The sequence below is a fragment of the Podarcis melisellensis genome (genome assembly GCF_964234715.1).
Source record: "Podarcis melisellensis genome assembly, chromosome: 13".
Taxonomy (NCBI): domain Eukaryota; kingdom Metazoa; phylum Chordata; class Lepidosauria; order Squamata; family Lacertidae; genus Podarcis; species Podarcis melisellensis.
Window position 1 is genome coordinate 52732140 of NC_138545.1, and position 16813 is coordinate 52748952.

The 16813-nt window shown below is 42.4% G+C and overlaps 1 protein-coding gene and 1 long non-coding RNA gene across 4 annotated transcripts; one reads left to right on the forward strand and one right to left on the reverse strand.

Annotated features, from left to right (window-relative positions):
* Positions 1-2579: 2579 nt before the first annotated feature.
* LOC309354458 lies at positions 2580-3004 on the reverse strand. Its single transcript, XR_014162321.1, has 2 exons — positions 2925-3004; positions 2580-2685 (listed from the first exon to the last, which is right to left on the reverse strand). It is a non-coding gene; the product is annotated as an uncharacterized lncRNA (long non-coding RNA).
* Positions 2907-16203, forward strand: LRRC14B (leucine rich repeat containing 14B). Of its 3 annotated transcripts, none has more exons than XM_081884134.1 (2): positions 2907-3951; positions 15504-16203. In XM_081884134.1, exons 1-2 carry the CDS (start codon positions 2981-2983, stop codon positions 15856-15858), a joined length of 1326 nt encoding a protein of 441 aa, XP_081740260.1. In that variant the 5' UTR covers positions 2907-2980; the 3' UTR covers positions 15859-16203. The 3 variants fall into 3 exon arrangements, 2 of the variants coding, with proteins under 2 accessions (XP_081740260.1, XP_081740259.1); XM_081884133.1 differs by lacking the exon at positions 15504-16203 and adding an exon at positions 6458-7178 and having other exon boundaries at positions 2920-3951; XR_014162177.1 differs by lacking the exon at positions 2907-3951 and adding an exon at positions 10128-12362 and having other exon boundaries at positions 15504-15639.
* Positions 16204-16813: the final 610 nt, after the last annotated feature.

The following is a 16813-nucleotide window of genomic DNA, read 5'->3' on the forward strand; positions in this document are numbered from 1 at the left end:
GCAGGATGGCATGCCCATCTATGGAAAGAGAAGAAAAAGGGTTATAAGTCGTTTGAAAACCATATTTTCCGGAGAGCGTTGCTGGAAGTATGGGATAGATATAAAAACATCTTGGAGGTAGGAGTGCCACATTGGCTATCCCCATTGGAGGTGTTAGCAGTTAAAAAAGTTAACATGAGAGACAATTGGGCGACATATGGAGAACTAGTGGTGAAGGAAGGGGGAAAATGGAGGATAAAACCCTACGAACAAATAAAAGGACAGGTTTACGATTGGCTACATTACCTACAAATAAATGAAATGTTTAAGAAGGATGTAAAGGAAAAAGGATATAGAGAAAGAGACTCGGAATTTCAAACAGAAATAGTGAACAACAAACACAAGGTGATCTCAAAAATGTATAAAATTCTGTTAGACTGGCACACGATGGATGAGGGGGTGAAAGATACGATGATCCAATGGGCCAGAGACTTGGGACATAATATAGAAATAGACGAGTGGTATAAAATATGGAATGAAAACATAAAATTTACAGCTTGCGTCTCCCTAAAAGAGAACCTAATGAAGATGGTGTACAGATGGTATCTGACGCCAGTGAGATTAGCCAGAATGTACAAAATTAGTAATAAATGCTGGAGGTGTGGAGAGAAGGAGGGTACATTCATGCATATGTGGTGGGAGTGCAGTAAAATAAGGGAGTTTTGGGGGATAATATATAGCGAACTGAAGAAAATACTAAGATATAACTTCGATAAGAAACCCGAAACTTTCCTATTAGGAATAACAAGAAAAGTTATAACAAGGAAAGACTGTAAATTTTTCCAATATGCCACCACGGCGGCAAGGGTGCTGGTGGCCCAGAATTGGAAGGGAAAAGAGGTCCCGACCTTGGAAGAGTGGAGGGCAAAGCTTACGGATTATGTAGAACTAGACAAATTAACAGGCAAAATAAGATATCAAAAAGATCAGAAATTTTTGGAGGACTGGGGGAAATTTACCGATTATTTGGAAACAGTATGTGAGGAACATACAACGTTAGTGTGCCTAAAAGAAGCTTTGTAAAAGAGTGAGGAGCATTACGTGAGAACAAATAAAGATATTACTGTAAGACCTAATGGTAATGTTGAAATTAAGAAATGTGTAGATATGATAGAAATTGCGGAAGATTGTCGGGAAAGTTGAGGGAGGTCCAAATAGGGAAGAGCTACGATATGTACTTGGATGTAAAAAAGCTTTTATCTTTCTGTGTTATCAAAAACTTAATAAAAACGAATAGAAAAAAAAAAACTTTTGTCTGGCAACTCTACCTCTGGGGACCTTCAGTATAACCAGGTATATAGCAGAAGGGTTTTACATAGGATAAAGCAAGGAGGCCCATATTTTTTTATCTTTATGCATCATACAAATAAGGATGAAAAATTGTTGAAACTGTAAACAGCAAGTGGTACATCTAAGTCACGAAGAGTAGCTATTAATCCACAATAGCTGTCCAGTTTTTGTTTTGTTTTTTAAATTCTAAACAATTCAAAGGAAAGTTTGTTTTTATTACAGGCACATTGGAAAAGAAGATAATCATTTTGTGATCACTACAGTCCTAATATTGGGTGTTGGCAACTGGGCAAGGGGGTAGCACATACACAACAAATATAATCCTAAGATTCCATTTTTTGGAAATAGTAACTTTCCAGCTTTTGCAGAACCTGCGATACAAAGAATAATGTGCAGGTCCTCTCTCCACTTTTATATTGTCACTGGAACCTTGTGAATCACAAACCAGCCTTGCAGTCTCTCCTAGAATGCCCATTATGGGCCACCCTTTATTTTGAAAGCACATCAAAGTGCAAGTAGATAAATAGGTACCGCTCCGGCAGGAAGGTAAACGGTGTTTCCATGCGCTGCTCTGGTTCGCCAGAAGCGGCTTAGTCCTGCTGGCCACATGACCCTGAAGCTGTACGCCAGCTTCCTCGGCCAATAAAGCGAGATGAGCGCTGCAACCCCAGAGTCAGTCACGACTAGACCTAATGGTCAGGGGTCCCTTTACCTTTACCTTTACAGACAGAGGGACCTGCATATAGAAGCAAAGCCATTTAAAGGCACATGAGCAGCACTGGAAGCATCACTAAGTTGTCAACAGATTCAGTAATGAAATGAAATAATAATAATAATAATAATAATAATAATAATAATAATCATCATCATCATCATCATCATCATCATCATCAACCTTTGCCAACCTGTCCAGTTAGGTTAGCGAAGGCTGGACTGCTTAGAGGAAACTGAGACGTGACTTTCCAGCATCACAACCTCTGTGAGATACATTGGTGGCACCACTATCATCTGGACTCAGGCAAGAGACACTTGAGCACTTCCATCAAAACTTCAATGACCAGTCCACCAAAGAGGTTCCTTCAGCACCCTATTGTGCAAGCTTATAGCAGACCTATAAGCATCACCTTACACAGGAAACCTATTGACCAATACACATACTGCCATATTTCCAGCTTCCACCCAGAACACACCACAAAATTCATTGTTCATGGCTGCATTTGTTTAGATTCATCAAAGAAAAAAATCACAACTCAGGATTGAGTTTTAATCAGGCATCCCTCAGACTACCATACTCACCCTACAAAATGAAAACAAACAAATAGATCAACAAGGTGAATTATGTACCACAGGGCAGATCTAGAAAACAAACGAACATCAGTTGTCACCACTTATCATTTACAACTGAACACACTGGATCATATCAATGAACTTCAGACTACATTCTGTTCTGTGGTCCTTGAGGGATGACAATACTCTTTTGTTTACAGTGCAACAGACTAACACAATTAATAAAAGTTGGACAATTAAAAAGAGGTGTCAAATATGTGTCTGATACCAAAATAGTAACCGGGTCAGCAGATGACTGCTCCTCTTACCTTCCAAATCCATGTCACGTACGCCCCTCAGCAGCAGCTGCAGCTAAAAATAGAGAATGACAAGCAAGAGAGAACCTCTGTTAGAGCAGATCCAGTATAACAGAAGGAATCAAAAGGCAGCAATGCACTCTCTACGGTTCCTGAGTGCTGGGGCTTTGGTATCCAATACAGAGCTGATAAAAGGAAATCTTGGCAGTGTTGCACACAACCTTTTCCCTCTTCTTTTTAAGGCAAGTTACTTACAGGAACAAGGGGAAGTTCTTCACGATTTGGTGGCAAACTGGCCACTGAAGGAACTTAACATTGGAAAACTGTTGGGGAAGACAATAGACCACCAGGAAGACATCAGTAGCAGAGTCTGCTCCGTGTGCTTGACCAGCTGCCTAACTGGCCTCCGAGACTATGTGCTGAATTGTTCATCTCCATATGCAAAGAGACTCAAAGTTGTGGACTTAACAGGCCTAAAGGATGTTGAAGTTCAGCTCTGCGACTGTAGGAAAACAATGGGACGCTGGGCCAGGACAGAGCTGCTGTCGAAGATCTGCTACGATCTGCTTGTTGAAATGCAAAGGCTGAAGTTCAATCCAGATGTGTTTGAGATTTCAGTTGACGTTCTTACTGATGTCTTTGTTACTGAACGAAGTTATGAGCTGCTTGTCCAGGCCTTGCTTATGAGGTGCCATTGCCCACTAAAAATTCGCTGTGCATCCTTCCGAGTGGACAACTTAGCCCTGCGGAAGCTCTTCTACATCATAAAGCTTACAGATCCATCTTTGCTGCTCAAATTTGAAATAGTCCACAATGTTCGGTTGGAAATGGAACATTTGCACATGCTCTTTAATAACGTCCACTTTCCTCAGCTGACGTCGCTCACACTCCCAGCTAGGACGTTCGATGTACGAAGGTTCACCCCAGAGGATGAGGCCATTCTTGTAGGAATTGGAGAAAAGTTAAGCCAGATGACTCAACTGACTGAGCTGAGCCTAGCATTTTCCACTCTCACGGGAAGGATACGTAAACTACTCAGGTAATGTGCTCCAGATCTTGCTGGTGACGCAATTGAGACAATATTTATGACTAATATGTAACATATTAAAAAGGGAAAGCATAGGAAGCTTTCTTTTATTGTCATGCTGATGCTTATCTAATTTAGCATTGTCTACTCTGTCTAGCAGTAAGTCCCAAAGGAAGGACTTATTACAGTTCTGCTTACCTGTATCCCATCTAACTGGAGATTCAGGAATTGAACCTGAGTCCATCTGGAGTCCTCCATGATGTATTTTTTGCTGCAAAATAAATATTTGCAAATGTGGGTGCCAGTGCCATTCTTGGTGGTTTTAGGCTCTAACATTATTTTAAAATTTGTTTAAAAGATTTTTAACCAACCTTTCAGGGCATACTGCCCTCACATTTTCTGGAAGCAAATTGCTCTGAGCAGAGAGGCATGCCCTGGCCACACCCCACACCCCAATATATATATATATATCAGAGAACCATTTGAAGAATAATACTAGCAAAAAATCCCCACCTTGCTCTCTGTAGAGCGGTTGCATTATACGCCTCATGGGAGTGGCAGGAATCACAACAGCACAGACACTTGAGTGGGATGAAACAGGTTCATTGTCTTTCGAGAGAGGGAGTTGCCAACAGCAACAATAATCAGGGGTGGCAAGGCAAGTGGCACAAGGACTAGACCCCCTTCCTCTCAACCCTTGCTGTTGGAAAGTTATTTCAATTCTTCGGGGAGCACCCAATGCAGCCACACACTCTGGGAGTTGAACGATGTTATATCTTAATGTGGTGCGAGCCAAGCACCAGGGATCCCACTAGGCAACTGGGGGTGGGGAGAACTGGCACAAGGCTGGGGCCCTTCTAAGCTAGGGGCGTGGCTTGTGCATCGCCTGCCCCACCCCCTACTGCTGCTGAATGCCATTTTGCTCAAAGTAGTGATACAATCCTGACAGTAAGAGCTGTTTGACAGTGGAATTTGCTGCCAAGGAGTGTGGTGGAGACTCCTTCTTTGGAGGTCTTGAAGCAGAGGCTTGACAACCATATGTCAGGAGTGCTCTGATGGTGTTTCCTGCTTGGCAGGGGGTTGGACTCGATGGCCCTTGGGGTCTCTTCCAACTCTATGATTCTATGAATTACAGACACCTAATGGAGAACAAGGGGAGGGTGGCACTGTGGTCTAAACCACTGAGCTTGCTGATCGGAAGGTCAGCGGTTCGAATCCCCGTGACGGGGTGAGCTCCTGTCATTCTGTCACTGCTCCTGCCCACCTAGCAGTTTGAAAGCACGTCAAAGTGCAAGTAGATAAATAGGTACCACTCCAGCGGGAAGGTAAACAGCGTTTCCATGCGCTGCTCTGGTTCGCCAGAAGCGGCTTAGTCATGCTGGTCACATGACCCGGAAACACTGTCTCTGGAAAAACGTCGGCTCCCTTGGCCAGTAAAGCAAATGAGCGCCGCTACCCCCGAGTCGTTCACAACTGGGGTCCTTTATATTTTTTTTTTTTTTAATGGAGAATGACGCTGGAAATCAGGGAATGATAAGAACCTCCCAATCCAGAGCCAACTTTGGTTGAGAGTAAAATTCCTTTCCAGCCCTGACAACAAGTGACCCAAGAGTCCAGAAAAGTGCTATTACTGCAGGAGAAAAGGGAAGGAAATTGGTGGTCACAGCTGATGGGCAATGGAGGCTTTTAAGTTTCCAGGTGGACAGCCCACCTGAGCCCTGCATCCTCCTGTGGGATCTTGTAAGAGACCACCAGAAAGGCGGAAACCGTCTCTTCCGGCCACCCAAAGCTGCCACACCACTGAACAAATGGTGCCCTGCTTGCAGGGGAACGTGGAGTAGTGGCTTGCACACAAAATGTTTTGTGTTTCACATATGGAACAGATTCAAGGGAATTTGTGCCACTAAAATGTACTGTGTGCCATTTACAAAATACTTTGGATACGCAAAACACATAGTCTTTATTCATTCTCAACATCAGGGTCTCCCCTAAGGCATTTGGGCACCTGACCTGAGCCACAATGAGGTACCTCCTCCCTCAGCCAGGGGGTTTTACCTTTCAAAGTGGGTGCAGGTTTAGCTGAGAGATGATTGGGCATTAATTTTCTAAATGATTCATAGTGTTAGAAGAAGGTCTCCTCCCAACCCCAACTCCCCCAGCAGCTTGGTTCTGGTTTACTGCCTCCCCCACTGGTTTCTCTTGTTGTTTGAAGGAGATATTTTGATTTGATCCTGTTGTTTTAATCTGTTGACTAAACAATTAAGGGTGGCTTAGGAATAGCCTAGCCTAGCTCAGTGCCAAAGGCTTGGAGATATCTTTCAAGTCGATAATTTTGTATCCATGCTCAACTGTGGCTATAATCCTTCCTCTTATTTTTCCGTGAACAAGTCCCACTGAAATCAACAATATGTCCTCCATCCATCATGATGCACTTGCACTCATTGTTCATAAACCTGTTAAGTACCCAATGCAACTGAATTATGTAATTGTTTACTTTTTTTAATATTTAACTTTCTAGCCCACTGAAAACCCCGCTGAAAGTGCTGGATGTTTCCAACTGCTCTTTAAACCACGTGGACATGGCCTATTTAGCCAACAGCCTTCATTCCGGCTCCCTGGAAGTCCTTGACATCAGCGGCCATGACGTGGCTGACCTTTACCCATCCACCTTCTTCAAACTTCTGAACCGTTCCTCCTACACCCTGAAGAGTCTCGTCCTTGAGGAATGCAACATTCAGGACACTCACATAAACATGCTGATTTTGGGGTTGGTCCCCTGTCGGAAACTAGAGGAGCTGAAATTTCTTGGAAATCCTCTATCTTCTCGAGCATTGAAATGCCTTTTCAACATTTTCATTGATTTTCCAAGACTCAGATACATTGAATTCCCAGTCCCAAGAGACTGTTATGCAAATGACATCAGTTACCCAATTGGTGAAGCTGATCTTTCGAAATTTGATCACCAGAAATATGAGAGAATCGCCGAGGAACTTAACATGATTTTACTGCAGGCGAAGAGAGAGGACATAAAGGCCTCTACGCCCATCTTTGGGGGATATGATGCAGCAATACAGGAAACGGGCAATGAGCTTGGAGCCACTTTGCTGAAGTCTTTCAGGGATGCCCTAGAAAGCTTCAACAAGGCTCTTCAGGAGATGAACTGAAGTCTGAAGAAACCTGCTGAACCAAACAGTGCTACTCAAATCCATTAATCAAATAAAAGCATTCGTTTATTGAAATGATTTAGATAACACATTTAGGGTATGTTCTGCTACCATGGTAGTCTCCTGAGCAAGCCTAGTGAAATGAAGGAGGATGTGCAACATGGGAGTAGCCAGGATTTATGAGGGGAACGGTGGGGGGAGGCTTTATGTTGAGGGAGGACAGAACCTCCTTTGGTTAAGTGTTTTTATTGATTTACTTATGGGGTGGGCAATTGTTATACCCATGGTGTACAACAACCTTCCACACACCATCACCTGTTTCATCTGAAAGGAATGACTACATATCGCCATACAAAGCAGCAAGTTGTTCTTTTCCTCAGCGGGTGTGCTTTGTACATGAAGGGTTGCAGCCCAGTATGTGGAGCGACAACTTGAAACCTTACAGAGGGTTCTTCATTGGTGAGGCAGGTGAACTTTATACATGCTCATGCCATTTGTTTCTGATGCTTAAGAACGTGAGAGGAGCCTGCTGGATGACACCAATGGCCCCTCTCATTCAGCACCCTGTTCTCATAGTGGCTGACCTCTGAGAAACCTGCAAGCTGGATCTGAGGACAAGAGCCTTCTCCTTTCCAGTGGTTTCCACCAACCGGCCTTCAGAAGCATTGCTGCCTTTAGCTGTTGTGGCAGAGCATAACTCTCATGGCTTGTAGCCTTCAATAGATCGCCTTGTCCGCCACAAATGCTTATAGTTCCTGTTCATGAGAGGAGGTTGTGGTTTGCGAGGAGGAGTTGGTGGTGCTAATAGCTAAACCGTTTAGGCTGCATCTCCCTTTGGGTAGAATATTGTCTGCATATTTTCTTCCCAGTGAGCCCATTGGCCACAACCTCCATGTAGTCAGACCTCTAGAAAACAAGCACACCAGAGAGAGGACCTGGAGACTTAACTGTGAAATCCTCCTGTCACTGGCTCACTTTGTGGTGTTGGGTACATTACTCAGGTATCCTTTCAATCCTTTGATAATGGGTAGCCAACTAGCCAAGGCTAACAGCAGAAATGAAACAATTCTCCAGCAGCATTTTAGAGGCTGGAAAATGCATTATTCCATAAGATATCAGGAATTACCAAGAAATATGCATCCAATGAAGTGAATTTTAACTCCAAAAAACTGAGGTGTTTTTTTAAAAAATGTACTTGAAAAAATGAAAATTTTTAATTTTAATTTTGCTTTATCTTTGCCATTTTCCCCTGTAAAAGAACTGGTGCTCTGCATTTTTACAGGTGTGTGACTGGCAGAAATTCAACTGGTCAGATTGCCCTTAGCAATGGTTGTGCAGTGATAGCTTCATCCCACCACCCATGTCTGAATTGCTGCCATGTCTAGGTCAGGATTGCACTGCAAGCTGCTAAACAGGGATAAAAGTAAAAATACAAGCAAGCTAGCACAAATACATGTTTTGTAAAACAGGCGAGGGCAGACTGCTCTAATATAATAATATTTAAAGTGAAAGAAAAATCACATTAATCTGAATGATATGGATAATACAAGAAGAAAACACAGAACACTCTGTCTAAACTTAGAAGCATCCGTCTGTCAGCTTTACTCATGGAAAGGTCAGTCTGGTCCCACTTGTGGCATTTGACCTATTTTCCAGCCCGTATCCCTTAGGTAACACGGAGAACCTTCCAGAATATTTTAATTGTTTGTTTTTTAAAAAGGATTCAAAAGTTTAGTTCATTGGCAATAATAAGAGTTTTAAAAGGTTGCTTAACTTGCCAGATGACAGATATAGGAGCAGAATAAATTCAAATTTCTACCCACCCACAATCACACCCAGTAGCAGACTGCTGCTGCCAGCACAATTTGGGTGCTGTCAATCGAAATGCAGCCCATTGACCAGGCAGGAGTCAAGAAACCTGCTTTTGTGGTCCCAGGCAACAAACAGGTGAGATTTCTCTACTGGACCCAAAGCTGGGTCTGCCATTAGGTAGACTGAGGCAGCTGCCAGGTGACAGAAACCCCTAAGGCAGCTACCCCTGGGTGCCCTGCTTGCCCCACAGCCAGCACTGAAGCAGTGCCAGTATCAGCTGCAACTGAGTTTAAAATCCCACAAGATCTTGCAGAGCATACAAGATCTCACCCAAAATTGGCACCACTTCTACGCCAGCAGTGGAGGCAGCAGGGCAGGCAGAGCAGCAGGTATAGCGGCAGTGGCAGAAGCGGCGGGGAAAGCAGCAATTCTCATTTTGCCTCAAGTGGTGAAATGGGATGAGCTGCCCCTGAATGGGCCACTGTAAATAATGGGTCACAAGTTGCCCAGGCCTACAGTAGGCGCCACAACAGACTATATCTTGTCTATATCTGCTTGGGGATGAAAAAGGAATCTGTAGGACAGGAAGGAAGGAAGGAAGGAAGGAAGGAAGGAAGGAAGGAAGGAAGGAAGGAAGGAAGGAAGGAAGGAAGGAGCAGCGGTGAATTTATAGGTATGTGCAGAATTAGACCCTCACGGAGGTCCTCCTGAGTTATTGGCATACATTGTTAACTGAGAGGATACTTTTGAAACGTGGCATCAAACAATTAATTACCATTGCTGAATTTCTAGCATTTCAGTTTATTGTGTTGTTTCCACTCTTCTCCTCCTTGATTGAAGTCAGCAGCAGTTGCTCCATTTAGGGTAGCGGTTGCCAACCCCGCACCTGTGAAGGTCTTCATAGGAAAAATATATATGCATTGTTTATTTACTTAATTGATTCCATAAAAATTTTATAGCACTTGATTGTAAAATAAAACCCCCAATCCATCAGAGTGGTTTACAAAAATGTGTTAATAAATAACCACAACAAGTGGAGCACTGCTTGCTTTTTAACTACCGTATTTTTTGCTCTATAAGATGCACCAGACCACAAGACGCACCTAGTTTTTGGAGGAGGAAAACAAGAAAAAAATATTCTGAATCTCAGAAGCCAGAACAGCAAGAGGGATCGCTGCACAGTGAAAGCAGCAATACCTCTTGCTGTTCTGGCTTCTGTGATAGCTGCGCAGCCTGCATTCGCTCCATAAGACGCACACACATTTCCCCTTACTTTTTAGGAGGGAAAAAGTGAGTCTTATAGAGCAAACAATACGGTACTTAAATGTTGACTTTATTGCAGCATGAGCAGCTGAACAAAATTGCTATAAATCTTAAATGACATTTGCCCCCCTCCATCTGAAATACTACACCTGTTCTTGTATTATTGGAGTACTGCCAGCCCTAAGATCAGCTGATGAAAGACCAGTGGCATAACTCATTTACAAGTACAGCTCATGAAACTTTACTTCTTTGCATGGTTTAGGGTTGGCATTGGAGGAGAGCAGGGCTCTTATACTTTTTAAAATATATATATTTGTATTTTCCACACAACAACACAAAAATATTGAAAAATAACAAAACACATAAACCAACATTTAAAAAAACACCAAATCCATTTCTTACAAGTGAATAATATAAACACTAAAAAGAAAAACAAACATTGACTTCCACCAATCCCACAGCACCTCCTTTACCTCTCATTGTGTCTTCCTGTTTTCCTGTTTTCCTTATCACCTCTATCCTAGCATCTAGATATAAATCCTTCTTTCTTATCCTTTCACGTCACAAGGTTATTCCAGACTCAGCCAGATTTCTGTCCTCTAACCTTGGCTTTTAAGGTATTCATTTAGACCCTCCCATTCCTTTTTCACTTCACTTCTTGGTTTTGTCTTATTATATCTGTCAATTTGGCTAATTCTAAATATTCTGAAAGCTTACATAATCACTCTCCCCTAGTGGGTAAGTGATTCCCTTTCCAAAACTTAGCCACCAGGATTCTTGCTGCAGACATTGCGTATACGAAAAATTTAGTTTTGTCTTTTGGAATATCGTCATTTAAAATTCCTAAAAGGAATGCCTCTAGCCTTTTACTGTATGATATTCTTAGTACTTTCTTTATTTCTTCATGGATCATGCTCCAAAATGCTCTTATGCCTTTAACAGCTAGGTAGCAGACAGATATTAAACAGGGTAAGCCTTTTCTAGTATGGAACTACAATTATGGAGAAAGATTAACATGTTGATATTCTGTCTGTCAGACATCTTAATACCGTTGAATTACCCTGATTTGTTTTTTGGTACCCCAACCACACCTGCAAAAGATGGTATAAATTTGCATATGACAAAAATATCTCCATTTCTGAGTGAAGCAGGGGACCCAATCCACATACAGTATACTAGACCAAAAAATTCAGTTGATACCCCTGGCCAGTAGCCTGGGGTGATGGGAGTTGTAGTTCAGCATCGTCTGGAGGACCACAGGTTCCTCATCTAGCAAGGGGTTGGACTAGATGATCCTCAGAATCCCTTCCAATTCTGCAATTCTAGGATTCTAGGAACCTCTGCAATGCAGGAATCACAACTAAAAAATTCCTGACAGCCCTCCAGCTTCTGCTTTAAAACCTTCCACGGAAAGAGAGTCTTCCACCTTCCAAGGGAGTCCATTCCATTTTGAGGAGTGTCTGTTTCTATTGTTTATAAGTTTTACTAGACTGTTTTTGCTGTATAATTTTATGGGCAACGGCTTCTATAATGGTATATAGCCTGATTTATAGGAAGCAATTATTGATTCTGCTTCGTGAATAAAGCACTATTGCCACCAGAGCTACATGTGGAAGCAATTATTATGCATAATGCATTGCCCCAGAAGTTAATTCAGCTAACCATGGTTGTCCTGTTTTCCTGCCTGCCAAGTACCAGTAGTCTGGATTGGATTTTGAAAGCTCCAGACGGCACAGCAAAAACGTAGGCGTCAGTCAAGTAGTCCTGAACCACATGTCATGTCCCTTTTCAGTAAGTTACTGAAAGACTTTAGCATCCAGCACAGATTCTAAATGCTCCGGAGGATTCTGCCTGCCAGTTTATCCATCATATCATCCCCCAAGTGATTCATGAACATAAAAATAGGAGCACCAAAATACTTAAGCAGTGGTAATCCGAACTGAACTCACATAACAAAACAGAGATCAAAAAATTAAGCAAGTTGAGCCTTTAATCAAGAAAGCATTTGGATTATCCATTGTGATAAAATACATTTTTTGCAATGCGGACTCCTTTGCTAAGTAGCCCTGATACGCTACAAGTCAACATTCTTAACTGTGATGTAGAAGAGAGAAATGTTGCCAAGAAGGAAAGTTTCTCTATGCTTTGGGAGGATCTGACTATGGAAGTAAGGCGGCAAGAGAGGTATAAGCCCATCATTATTGTACTTTTTAAGCATTATCTTACTTTATGGATATAACATTTTTTGATATTCAGTGGGTTTGATGTGGTTTTTTCCTAGGGTTTATCAGTATATTTCAACTTTTTTGTACTAAAATCAAACTGAGTAGCAACTAGGGAGGGTGAGGAAGGGAAAGGGTGCGGTGCAGGACCTTAATGCATGGCATTAAACATTCAGTGATAATTTAACTTTATGATTTTAATGAAGAATTTAGACATGGTTAAGAATTTAGAGATGGTTTAATCTTTCTAGCGAAGATAAACCTGGCAGAATTTGTGTTGCTTCTCTTAGCAATTGATTCAGTTTTTTCCAAAGATCTGAAGGAAGGAACTAATGAGTCATTCCAGGAATGAAGCTGTTTGTGAAGCATCATTTACTTTTTTACTGGGGAGAAGCAGGAGAAATGACTTTCCCCCAGAAAACAGTCTTAAATGATTTTTTAAAATGAAAACAAATTAATGCATTTGACTACAGCTCCTGCTTAATTAGCCAGTGTTAAGAGCCAGGTAACTCTAAACTAGCAGCCAAGGAAATAGGTGGTCACACTTTCACTGACTTTCAATTTTTAGTAATTTTTGCAAAGTTGGAATCAAAATTAGCAAATAGAGTTCTCCTGTGTCAGATCAGATAGGTGAGACAGGAAGCAGCTATTTGTGCAATGTACTACAACAACAAAAATTATGCAGTTAATAGACAATGACTGGGGCCATGTTTCAGAGAAGACCTTCTTAAATAAAAGCATCTTTAGTAGCCATGTAAACATCAAGATGCTGGGCACCTGCCAAATTTTGCAATTGATTCCAGAGTATTGGAGCTGCAACATCAAATGTCCAGTTTCTGGTACAAGCTAAGAGCAGCCCTGAAGCATGTGGTACTCTCAGCAGTGCCCCATCAAAGAAGTGCAGTTGCTGACCAGGGATATAGCTAACCTGGTCCCATGTTCTTGGGGTTTAACATGCTGAAACTAAAAGCAAAACCTTGAATTGTTCTTGTAGTATATTGGCAGCTCTCTCAGCAGAGACAGGGTTATGCAGGGTTAATGTGTCAACAACCTAGCCGCTGCATTCTGCGCTAGCTGCAGCTTCTGCAGCTTCCAGACAAAGCCCAAGGGAAGCCCCAGATAGAGCACATTGCAATAATCCAGTCCTGTGGTCACCAATGCCAGGAAAACAGGGGCCTCCTAATCTTGCTGTAGCTGTTTTACCTGCTGGTGATGCTCAAGAGCACTCCTAAGCCACTGAGGCCACATGTGCCTCGTGACAAAATAAAAATAAAAATGGATCCAGGACTCGAGCACCAGTTCCTTCAGAGGGAATGCACCTCCATCCAGAACAGGGAACTCACCCAGAGGGCCTTCATCTTGATATTGTTTAAATCAGGGGTCAGCAACCTTTTTCAGCCATGGGCTGGTCCACCATCCCTCAGACCATGTGATGGGCTGGTCTATATTTTTGGGGGGGGAATGAATGCATTCCTGTGCCTCACAAATAACCCAGAGATGCATTTTAAATAAAAGGACACATTCTACTCATGTAAAAACACGCTGATTCCCAGACCGTCCAGAGGCCGAATTGAGAAGGCAATTGGGCCACATTCTGCCCCCGGGCCTTTGGTTGCCTACTCCTTGTTAAACGTGCAGTATATTGGCCCTCATCCAGCCACTATTGCACCCAGACACTGCTCTAGAGCCTGCATCAGCATAATTAATGACACTTTGCTCCAAATTCCCTTGTGACAGCTCCCAAGAGCTTCCCAAGAGGTGTTAAATAGCACTGGGGACAAAATAGTGCCCTGTGGCCCCCTGTAACACAGATGCCAGGGGACTGAAGAATTGACCTTGCATGTAGGATTGGAACTACCATAAAATGGTGCCCCCACAAAGCTGGCCCAGGGGGATGCCATGGTCAATTGTACCAAAAGGCATGGAGAGACTGTGCCAGGTTGACTCCCCTTGTCCCTCTCCTGATAAAAGGTCATCCATCAGGGCAACCAAGGCTGATTTAGTCCCACAACCAAGTCTGAACCCAGACTGAAATGAGTTTCATAGAAGAATGCCTGCAACTGCTCTATATCATGGCCTTCTCTATTATCTTTCCACTGCTCTGAGCAATGGGCACCCCCACATCATGTAGCAACAATGTTTTTTAAAAATTGATTGCTTCTATGGGTTCCTGCTGTGAAGCCATGATGCCAAGGGCCTTCAAAAAAATTCAATTAAAAGATGTCATTATTATTATTATGTAATTTTTTTTAAGCACTGAGTGCTCCCGGGGTCCCCTGCTGTGACACGATGGTTTTTTGGGTCCTCCTAATCCCACCAACTTTATTTAGATGGCAGCAAAAATAACAGCAGCAGCATATATTTATTTGTTGACTGCATCCAAGGCTCCCCCCCTCAATTTTGTCCATTTTGAATAATAATAATAATAATAATAATAATAATAATAATAATAATAATGTTAAAACATTATTCAACTGACTGCTCCCATAGGTACTCCATTTGTGATACTTTGATACCAAAAGATTTGTGTCTATCCCAAAACTTTCAATTTTTTACACAAAAATTAACAACTCTCACAGACCCCCTATTCTGATCCTGTGAAGCTGAGCAGTTTTGTGACCTCTCAACACACACACCCATTATATGTGTGGGGTATCTCTCTCTCTCTCTGTGTGTGTGTATAATCTGTCTACACATACATGCATACAATTATTGATTACACTCACTTTGACACGTGGACCTTGGAGGGCTGACCATTGGTCAATGCAGCCCTTAGCCTCAAAATGTTAGCCCCCACCCCCATTCTGTACCATTGACATTTTCCTCACAAGTTGTAACTGCTGGAAGACTGCAACCCACCATTAGGTCACAAGCTTGCTAAAGGTGAGTTGTCCTAGTAACATCATTGCCATCTTTCAGAGAAAATGTAACAGGAAAGGAAACAGGAAAAAGGAAAGGATAGCCTAAGAGAGTAAAGGTAAAAACAATGTATAAGATAATTTTAAAAGGGCTCCGTGTGTTTCTGATTCAGGGAATGTTGACAGCCACTAACCTGCACTGTGAAAACGTATTCTTGTTTAGTCTGGAATTACATTCTCCACAGGACAACGTTGCTGGAATGGAATAGCTTCCGCCATGAGAAATATGAAAAACAACACCAGGACACCATTCTTGTGCAGAGATCTCCCAGCATGAAGATACAAATGGGCAGACTGGGAGAAAAGATGAAAGTGTACCGCCTTCCCTACAAGAATGTGCTTCCTGTACTTTTGTTTAAACCAAGCAAATTACCCAGCAAACATAATTATGCATCTGAAGGATGTCAAGCCAGAAATGGCTCTGCTTCTGAAAAAGAGGCAATCAGACAAATGGCAAAGGGTCCTCAGTCCACCAAACCAGGTTTCCAGATTTCCAGCCTTCTATCCCAACAAAATATCTGGTGCCCATCAATGCATTAATTGCTTTTGTAGCATCCTAGCTGGGTTTTCAAATTACTTTCTAGCTTGTGGCTTTAAAAACATTACATACTGCTAGGACTGCCACACTCAAGCTCAGTGTTAGAACCCAGTTACCTTTAAGAGTTCCTTCCACAGGGGTCCTGATCTAGCCCTGACCTAGTCATGAGTGACCCAGTGAGAATGTGGACCCTGAGCGCATCAAAACTAATCCAAACAATTCAATGGGGACTGTATGAGCATCATGATACAGATTTGTTCCATGTGTTGAAGGCTGTGTTCATGTTTGGTCCTCCTTTGCTGGATCACACAAATAAGGATTAGAAGTAGTGTTATGCATAGATCCTGGGAAAAAATGGGGATCCAAATGTTAGGGCTAGGAGGAAGTTTGCATCTAGCGACTAAAGTGGTTCACATGGCAATCCAGCTCAGTGCTTTGCCAACATTCTAAACTGGCTGATGCATTTGAGGAAAATGTTTGGCTGGTGCTCTGCAACTGCTGGTTCCTTCAACACTCTTCACATCTCTGGGTGCTTTTGGAAAGTGGCGGGCCTATCGGAGAAAACACAGCACTGTGTGCATTATCCCCGAAGGGTTTCCTACCCAAAAAAATACAGAACTGATCATTATCCAAGCTGAAAGAGTGCTGAAATATGAACAGAAAGCATAGTGGGATGATGACATTATTAACGCAGCATGGGATGATGGCTTGAAAATAGAAAGATTCTGTGATATACAAAAAATTAGGCTGTGGAGCCTGGGGTATTTACAAGAAAATGAGATGCAAAGGTTAAAGCAGTCCTAAGGAGATGCCCCAGTATAGAGGCCAAACATAGACTAAGGGTGCAGCCAATGAAAGGCGACTGTTACAAGAGATCCATTACAGTGGCCAGCAGTATAAATAACAGCATATTTGCAACTTCTCTAGTTTACACTAGGGATTGTCTGGCATCTGGGT